The 10,220-nt window shown below is 34.1% G+C and overlaps 1 protein-coding gene across 1 annotated transcript in view; it reads left to right on the top strand.

Annotated features, from left to right (window-relative positions):
- LOC107850836 overlaps positions 1–8,108 on the top strand; it is a 12,472-nt gene extending 4,364 nt beyond the window's left edge. The window contains exons 2-6 of the mRNA XM_047401572.1: positions 115–242; positions 1,731–1,770; positions 3,413–3,501; positions 4,006–4,058; positions 7,346–8,108. Of these exons, the coding sequence (XP_047257528.1) occupies positions 115–242; positions 1,731–1,770; positions 3,413–3,501; positions 4,006–4,058; positions 7,346–7,418 (383 nt within the window). The 3' untranslated portion in view covers positions 7,419–8,108. The remainder of the gene's footprint in view (positions 1–114; positions 243–1,730; positions 1,771–3,412; positions 3,502–4,005; positions 4,059–7,345) is intronic.
- The last annotated feature ends 2,112 nt before the right edge of the window (positions 8,109–10,220 follow it).

Below are 10,220 nucleotides of genomic sequence, written 5' to 3'. Positions count from 1 at the left end.
CCCCCCCCCCCCCCCACCACCACCACCGTCCTCCTCCGCTTCCTCCGCAGAAATCACCGCCGTCGTCCTCCTCCGATGAAACCTCCACAACTACATCACAACTGGAACACTAAGTATTTCCACTGAAGCTTTTAGTACTCCAAAGTTCTCCATCTTTCGCTGAAATTGGCAGCCTATTTCTTCTCCCGAAACATAAGTTAAATCTTTTGCGCTTTGCTTGGTGCTCATCGTTCTATCAATTGGTTAGTTCTCGCTTTCTACTATTTCTTTGTTGCTCTTATTAAGGGCTTAAATTGGGCTGTCTGTTGAAATTGCGGGTTCACATTTGTATTCAAAGTAATAACTCAACTTTGTCTTGATAGTCCAGAGAAACTGCATGAGTTTCTCGCTTAAAGGTTAGTTCCATCGTCTACCCGATATTGTTTAGGTGTTCTCTATATTCGAACCTCAGACTCCAAACATTGAATTTTGAGTTGTGGGTTTCTTTTATATTTAGCTGGGTATATTTAGCTGCAGCTTACTGTGGACATGATCCTGGACAGGAAGGTGTGGAAGTCGCGGATTAGGGTTGAATGCTAGTGTGAGTGTGTGGGTTGTGGCTAGGTGTTAGGAGGGTGTGGGGTGGTAGTCCTCTTAGGTCTGTGAGTGTATTGTTTACTACTCGGAGAGTATCCGTTTTCCTATTTCCTATTTCTTATTTCGTATTGCTTGTACTTTACTTATTTTGTATTTCCTTAATATTTACTGTTATTATTTTATCGCTTATTTCTGTTGTGTTATACATCGTGTTTCGAGTTGCATTACGACCTTGCTATACTATTCTCTCTTGAGCCGGGGTCTATCGGAAACAACCTCTCTACTTCTTCGGAGGTAGCGGTATGGACTGCGTACATTTCACCCTCCCTAGACCTCACTGTGTGGGAATATACTGGGTTGTTGTTGTTGTTGTATTTAATTGATAGAGAATTTGAGCTAAAAGTTGCTTTTGGAATAGTGAAAATGGGGTTAAAATTAAGGTGAAGAAATTTAGATTGCAGGTCAAGTGCTTGATAAAAGTAACGACATGGCTTTCACTTGATTGTCCAGTAAAACATGGATTTTCCGACAAAAATTTACTCTCGCCATCTACTTCTGAGTAATCTCTATAAAATTTGACAATTGTGGTACACGGTACACCTCTATGGTTGTGCTGAACGATTAGGATAATGGAAAATTTTTGAATCTTATTGTCCCGCTACTCTCTCATCTTGTGACAAATCTATGTGTTGTGCGATAGATAATTTCAAGATACACTGTGCTGACGTCTTCTTTGATGGAAAGATTAATATAAAAAAGTTATATGACTTTGATTTTGATATTCAACGCCATGCTAAGGTAAGAAGAAGCAAGAGGTTGACGATAGTGTAGTATTCGAAGAGAAATAGAGGCAGTATAGGTTAAAGAAATATTAAAAAGAGGTGATTCGACAATGCTAGATAGAAGCATTTGAAGGTCACATATTAAGATAGAAAGTTAGTAGGTAGTGAACCATTATGTTAGTGTCTCCCGGTTAAGCTTGGGATAATTTGGCGCCACGTAACAGCCCTTGTGTTTTATGAGAAAATGGAAAATTGATTTAACTTGTATATGCTGCCTTGTCTCGTGTATGTGTCTTTTTTGTGTGTGTGAATGGATAGTACATAAAGAGGCAGTGATGATGGTGTTTCTATTTTCTGGGCTAACCAATGCAGGCATTGAAATTACCGACCCGTATCTTGGTGTGGCAACCCGGTATGGCTTGTGACTGAGATTTCTCTCTACCATGCAACCTATATTTGCTGCCATGGCGTGGTGGGCCTCTCTTATGCCTCATCATTCCATACATCTGAGCTTCATTTGCTTTAAAAAAAAAATAGATTCTTTTGCATGATCCAATGTTGGAATATGTTAAATCTGTGACTTTCTGTGCAAGTTTACATCATCTTGTAAGTCCTTTGTATCATCATATTTGTTCAGTATCAGCTGAGTTCTGTAAAATGATTTTCTTGAGCCGAGGGACCATCGGAAATAGTCCCTCTCTACCCCACAATAGTAGCGGTAAAGTCTGTACACCCCCCCTTTTGTATATATATATAAACACACACACACACACATGTTGATGAATAAGCCTGTTTTGATGGTTGTTTTCATTGTATTGTATTGTTCTTTTGGAAAGCTATACAACAAATATGAAAATGAATTATATTGGGGTGACTAAAAGGACCTTAATTGTCCTCTAAGTTCAGGTCTAGGTCTTCAAAAGGGCTGTGATGATTGATTTTTTTGAGCTAGATGGAATCGGGATTTGATAAACCGTATCTTAACGGGACAGTCAGGTTATAGAATTTGCAGCCATGGTTTAACTCCCTCTGTTTGGACTATGATTTTCAATTATCAATCTTCTTTATTTCCTCAAAGAAAACCAGAAAAAAAATATCTGGTGCCTTCTCCATCAGGCGTTCCTGGATTCTTTAGTCCACAACTTCCATAATTTCGTGAAATCTACGGAAGAATAGACATTTTCTGAAAGAGGCTGTGATGATACTTGTTTATTGGTTTGTCCAGAAATGGCCTTTTCTCTACTATTTAATTCCTGTCCTCGTCATTTCCATCCGGGCAATGAGGCATGCTGGCCCGTATCTTGGCTTGGCAAACACCAAAATAGTCTCTGATTTGTGGCCATCTCTTTCACATGGAATCATTTTCGAACACAAGACCTTTCATTGAAACTCATTTTGCCTCGTTTCAGTGAGAATTTGGGGATTTTCTCTTATAATGGCCGTGGTATGTCTGGGGAGTTCTTTCATTAGAGATTGACAACACTATTTTTATGCAACCATGGATCAGTCTTCAATGGAAAGTTGTTCTCTGGAATTGGGATTCTTCAGTTTTATGCGTTAGACTGATGTGATAACCAACTACACTGCCATATCAGTTTCAGCTAAAAGAATAAGGTGTCGGGGCCAAAAAATTAGAGAAGAAAAAGAAGAGTTTGGTTATGGAGACATTTTTATTGCTTATATGAAGTTGTAATTCTAAATTGACATTGAAGTTCTCTCCCACCTCATTCCTGCTAACTTAGAATATTCTTACCAGGTTATCATATATAATTTAATTTCAGATCAATATACTATTTGACTTTCTTTACTTTGCGACTTCTTCTTCTATTTCAATTTTTTTTCCTCTCTATCTTTGCATTTGCTTTGGCGTTTGAAATTTATGTCTTATCATTTTCAATAAAGTGATTTATACCTAACTGAATTATGAGAAGTGATTTTTCTTTTACATCTTATATTGCTTGTCTTGGTTGGAATTTTACCCTCTAGACTTTCTGCCTTTTTGGTTTCTTCCTAAGTCTTACGCTATTGCTTTATTTGGATTGCTTTTCTCACAGAGGTTGTGATTAGTCCTCCATTTGTATTTCTTCCCTTGGTCAAAACGTTATTGCGTCGTGATTTCTCCATTGCTGCACAAAACTATTGGGTAAGGAAAGGAGGTGCATTTACTGGAGAGGTTTGGTATGCTTACTGGCTAAACATATGTTTTGATTTTCTTTTGCTATATTCAATAAAGTTGCAACTTGGAATTTACGCAAGCATGCTGAGAAGACGTCCCTGTAACCAATTGTTGGGTATGCTACTTGATACTTTCACAGGTTGCACTTGATTTGATTCTTCTATGTTCAATATATCATCACCATTCTCATTACATCCCACAATGTTCTTCCCTTTTGGTTTATTTTTGATCCAATCCATAGTGAAAAACTTTTCCTGTACCCTGTTGTATTTTTGTTAAGTCAGCTTCATTATCAAGATGTAGCCAACTTTTTGTAGTTCTTGCGACTTTTCTCCCCATAGCACGACCATCAATAGTTTTTACTCTTTCACATGTCTGATTTTTTGAAAATCTTATGTGATCATCTTCTTTTAGCCATGCCCCAAACTGATCATTTTTTAGTGTGTCTGATTGTATCTCTCTCTCTTTCAGAACACAAGTTCTCTCATTAAGATCAAGCATACCACAGTAATAGCAATCACAAGGCAAGTTTCCATATTAATTTGATTAATTTACCTTTAGGAAAAGCTTTGATAAGATTCATCATTACATATATCGTCCCTCCTTACTACCATTATCAGGAATTACCACCTCAACTATATCTCCCAAAGCATATACTATTTTGCGTCCAACCTCCTTTAACATCCAATGTAGGGGACGTTCCATACCTGAACCCACATGTTACATACACCAAATGCCGGAGAATCACTTGCTAAATTTGGCTCCCAAGGGTGAACATTTAGGAGGTACCTATCGTACAATCATAGTATTCTCCTTCATCAAACTCCCTGATCACTCCTTTTACACTTAAATCCTCATCTTCTTTAATTTATTTTTATAAATTTTTTACTTACTTCACGATAAATAAAGAGTGTAAAATCATCAAAACTTTATTCCTACTAGAATTTAAATTTCTTTCAAACAAATCACATTAACATATATTGTGATTTCAAAAATTAATTAGTGTTGTATTTTATGAGAACTAGAACTTCTTGAGATCAAAATGTTGAAATTGTATATTTTTTTTCTTTCTTGATGAATCTAATCCATATTCACTTTGGCAGCTTTTTTTTACCTCAAACACCAAACAGAGAGAAAACAGTAAGGAATTTAATGGAGGATTCATATTATTGCGATTTCACATCAATGAATAAAGAAGAGGCAAACCTGCTTATAGATAATGCAAGAGAGATTGGTGAAACATTTTTTGAATAAATTGAGAATGAAATAAAGAGATAATTAGCGAAATTAAACTCAATCTAGGTCTAAGAAAGAACTAATGAATGTTCAGAAGTAAAAAACAGATTGAATGGGGGTTGAAGAAGGTAGAAGGGGGGTTGGGTGTCTCGATTCGAAATAGAGTCATGATGGCATCTACTTTATCCCACTAATAGGTAAGGCAGATCATATTCCGAAGCTATAAGCAAGAAAAAGCTTACAAGCAATAAAACATGGAATAATAATAAAAATACAGAATATAAATAAGAGAAATAGCAATATCCCATGACCTATTAGTGTTAGTACAAGAGCCACTAACAAAAGAGTATGAGTACTATAATAGTCAAATGTACATCGGTCTCAAAATAGTATGGGTAAGCATCAAAAATAGAGGAAGGAGAAAAGGTCAACTCCGGCTCCAAGAGCTCACGCTGTCTCCGAACTCTAGTTAGCACGATCGCAGCGTCAACGATGGCAACTAGTACTCAGATCTGCATCAAAAGGTACAAAAGTGAAGCATGAGTATTAAAGTCACGGGTACTCAGTAGGCATCATTAGTTGATCGAGCAAAATTATAATATAATATAATAAAAATGCGAGATAATAAGCTAATTAGTCAAGGTAAGAGTGCAAAATAATAACGTAGAAGAGCACATAACTATCAATATAAAATGGCCTTTATAAGCTAGTGAGTGTGAAAAATTAAATAAACCCAATGCGGGCCTTCGTAAGCTCGGAGAGTGAAATCAAAGAGAAGAAGTAACCAAAATTATACTAATTAATCGTATCTCAAAGCCATAATCATGATAAATAACTTCTCAATGTCGTACCTGAACCGAAACTCAGAAAATTAATCAAGTTTAGGTATGTGGGGTTTAAACAAGGATATTCTTCCATACTTGTGCCCAAAAGTTTATTTTTTACTTGAATTTTAAGTAATTGATAACTAGTTTCACACCAACTTTTCTTATGCTTTGAGATGATGATGTTTCCTCATGAGTTGAACTTTATTTAGCACAAGATTTCATGTTTACTTATGTTTTATCCACAAAATTATTCTTATGCATTGATTTTTTGTATTTTGACACGAAATTTCTATGAGATGGTAAATGATTACTGTTTGAGCATAATGCACTCAGTTTACAAGAAGGTCAAGTTTACTAGTTCAAGTTATATAATATCACATCATGATTAAAGCTTCAATTTTGAGCATATGATTTCAGATAAGACATGAAATTCACAAAGTTTCTTTATGAGTATGATTTTAGTAAGAGAAGCATAGTTGATTTTCAGTTTTATAAACTTATATGCTACTTTAAAGTGAATTTCATAAGTATGAGCATAAGTGTATATATTTTGGAAGTAGTATTTAGCACCGAGGGGAATGTGGGTTTAGTATATCCTATTTCTCAAAAACTATGTGCCACCGTGGTTTAAGGACTCTCACCAAAGAGTGTCTCTCTTGACCAAATAGGCTAAGTTTAGTAATCTTTCAAGTTAAGGTTCTATATTGATAGCAAGGATAGAACAGCTCTCCTCAACATGGATAAGATGTTGGACTCTATGCTAGGTCACATGGTTTATGTCGGTGATAAGAATCTCCTACAGAAAAGAAAATTTTAGAAACTAAGTGTAATGGCTCACAAGTTTCACTCAGATGGTGTTTTATGACTTATTCTTATGTTAATTCAGTTTTCAATTTCTTTCATGATCATGGTTAGTCTATTTACAATAAGTATACATGTTTTATGATTATGATCGGTATTAGTTTTACTATTATATTCACCCCCATATACTCAATACATTCTAGAAGTACTAACTACATATATATTTGTGTAGCTACATTATTTAATAATAAATGTTTTGGTATTTCTCCTCAAAAGTACGATTAGCCACGATTACCATCTCCTACATCCCACTAGTTGGTGAGTCCTCACATTCTGAGATATGAGGGCCAAGAGTATGCTTGTTTTTAGATATTAAGTTACTATCAGTTTAAACTTATGTTTTGAGTTCTTTGGGTCAACCGGGTTTATCCCTGTGTCTCTTCAGTAGACTTAGAAACTGGTCAAGACTACTTAATTTGGTAAAATTTGTTTTCTTCAGATTCTTTTGAGTTTCAGATTATATTGAGTTTACAGTATTTTTGATATTGCTCATCCAATTGAACCCAGTTTTTGACTTTTTTCAGTTTCTATTCGTGTTTAAGTTTATTCTATCATGGTTCAATTGTTGAGTAGATATCATGGGTTAGCTTTGGGGCTACTTATAGTCCTAAGAACCGTGTAACGTCCAAGGGGTAGCTTTATGTCTTTACAAACTTGGTACCAAAATCTAAGGTTTTAAGAGTCCTAGAAAGTATGACAAACCGTGTTATGTAGAGTCATGATCATAGGTGTGAAGCGTGTCATACTTATGAGCAAGAGGCTATAGAATATATTAGGAACCATCCCTTCTTTTGTGAGCTCTATCATGCTTTAACGTTTTCCTAATCTACTCCAACTCATGCTTTAACGTGATAGAGAATGCCTCCTCACAGAGTTTACATCCACAGATTTAGGGACCAACCAGCCCCACCACCACTTGCAGATCCTTTGAACGAGAGTGTCTCTTATGTTGAGTTTTGAGTTGCCTTTCAAGTGATAGCTCAGGCTGTGAATGCTAATGCTCAGGGTAATCAGTCAACAGCAGCCTCAATTCAGTAGAATGGTAACTCAGCTACAGACCGAGTCGAGATTTTATGAGAATGAATCCACCTAAGTTCTTTGAGTAGAAGGTGAATGTGGATCCATGCATTTTCATTGATGAGGTGAAGAAAATCACTTAGATTATGCATATCATAAAAGAGGGGAGTGTGTAATTGGCATCCTATCAGCTGAAGGATGTCGCTGGTGATTAAGTTACTCTATGCAAGGAAGGTAGAGTGAGAATGCAGCTCCAATGACTTAGGGTGAAGAGGTTTAGAACAATATTCAGAGATATCTTGGGAAGTCTTTTCCTTGTTGCGGTTTATAGAGATGGTTACTTGGATCCACAACAAGCGTTGGAACAAGTGTAGGAAGGAGATACTTGTAGCTTCTTATAAAGCTATTCTCTATCACATTTGGTTGGCCAGGAACCAAAAAATCTTTATGAATACAAATGTTAATAGTAATTTGTAGTTCGACAGGTGGAATGTGTAATTAAGGAGAGATTAGAGAATATAAAGGGAATAAAGAGGAGTAGGAAATGTACTGAATTCATACATATATTATGTAATTAGTTGATGATTGAGGTCTACAAATCTAATAATTGAACAGGTTATTAGATTTTTTATACTCTTAAGTGTATTTCGTTGATTTGCTGGTATGGTAAGAGTTCACCATTTATTGCCCAAAAATATTTTAAAATTATAAATTTATGAATAGTTGAAGTTTATTTACTACTCTTCACTCATGATTTTCTAATTTTAAGCTAATGAATATATGTTTTTTCTCTTCTAAAAACCTAATATTTTCACATTCAAATATTTTTTTAAATTATCATCCTAATAATAATAATTTGCCTTCAATAACCTACTATTGTTTTTGTTGGGTCTCTTTTTCAAACGAAAGTTAGGTATTTAGGACATAATACTAAAAATGATAAAATAATCTCAATAAATAGAAGCATTGAATTTGCTTCAAATTTTCCTGATATTATTAATGATAAAACTCAATTGCGAAGATATTTGGGAAGTTTAAATTATGTTTCTCTTTTTATAAAGGACCTTGCTAAAGATACATCTATTTTATATGATAGATTGAAGAAGAATTCAAAAGCTTAGATTGATGATCATACTCAATCAGTCAAAAATATTAATGCAAAGGTTAATAGCCTACCATATCTTACTCTAGACAATCCTAATTGAAAAAAAAAAATAGTAGAGACAGATGCTTCTGATCTCGGGTATGGTGTAATTTTATGAAAATATTCTCTAGTAGATGATCAAGAATATTTTATAAAATTTTATTCGAAAAAATGAAATAATAGTCAAAAAAAATTATGCAATAATTACAAAAAACAAAATTTTGCAATTGTAAAATGTGTTAAAATTTCAAGCAAATTTGTAATACCTAAAGTTTTTAATAAAAACTCACTGTCAAATAGTAAAATTCATATATAATAAAGATTGTAAACGTGATGTTTCTAAACAAAAAAATGTTCCTAAACTAATGTTTGTAGCATGGCAAGCTTTATTTGCTCCAGTTAATTTTAAAATACAATACTTAAAAGAATCTGGTAATAGTCTTCTTGATTTTCTCACTAGAGAATATTTAAGGTAATAATTTTTCTCTTATACAGGTTGAAGTCATAATTTCTAACTTACTCTAGTAGAGGAAGGGAAGAGGATGAACAAAAATGGCCCGAGGTAATATCCCCGTCCAGATAGAAAACCAAAAGTTAATATCTGCGAATATTGTTGGAATTTCGGATCTTAATAAAGGTTACCAAATGTACTAGGAATTCATGAATTTTATTAAATCTAAAAAGGAAAAGAATGGCAGTCATTCATATTCTAGTGCTCTAACATATGATACTAATAAGAGGACTGAAGTATATGAACAAAATGAGGAAGATCAGGTTATACTTATCCTAGATCAAAATGATTTGAAATGGAGGGATGACCCATGGCAATTAGTGCAGAGATATATGGACACTACATCATACGTTACTGTATATAAACATAAAATGCATTTTGATATAATATTCTCCCACACAGGATTAGCTGAAATACAATATTTTTATCCTAACAATACTAATAAAGTTTCTAACTTCTAAAAAATTATTATTAAAAAGGTTTTTACTCTGAAAGAATGGAGTCTTAGTACTCTTAAAGAAAAAGATTATCTTAATCCAAAACAAAAGGTTTCGGTTAAATTTAACTATTGAAATTATGTTGAAAGCTTTAATAAAGTTCTTTTATATGAGAATCACAATAGAAAGCACTCATGGTTATAAAAATTTGTGCTAATATTTTTAATCAAAATATCTTTAATTGATTTGGATAATGGTGGATTTATTATGGACCGTCTATACAAATTTTACCAAAATCATTCAAAAGTTTATATTGCTACATCTTGTCTTGATGATGATCAGCTGACAATAATGGACCAAGTCCCTGGATCTTCATGAAAATATATAGTTGTCACATGGCCTGCACAGTTTTGTTGTCTAGTGTAACAAAATACGCAGGTGAGATGTGTACTTTTCATGGATACTTGACCTAATCAAATTTCTACCCTAATTATTCTTCCACTATAAAAGAAAAATAAAGATTCTTAATTGAGTGGTTATTTCATTATAATTGTCCAAGCGAAAATTGTCAAATACTCAACTTTGCAACAGTGCTCAAGTTCTTGATTTTCTTATGTACTGAAAGAGTGTGTGAGTTCTTGAGTCGATTCTTG

The sequence above is a fragment of the Capsicum annuum genome, chromosome 12, assembly GCF_002878395.1.
Source record: "Capsicum annuum cultivar UCD-10X-F1 chromosome 12, UCD10Xv1.1, whole genome shotgun sequence".
NCBI lineage: Eukaryota > Viridiplantae > Streptophyta > Magnoliopsida > Solanales > Solanaceae > Capsicum > Capsicum annuum.
The sequence above is the reverse complement of the archived record's forward strand: the minus strand, read 5'-3'. Positions and strand labels throughout refer to the sequence as shown.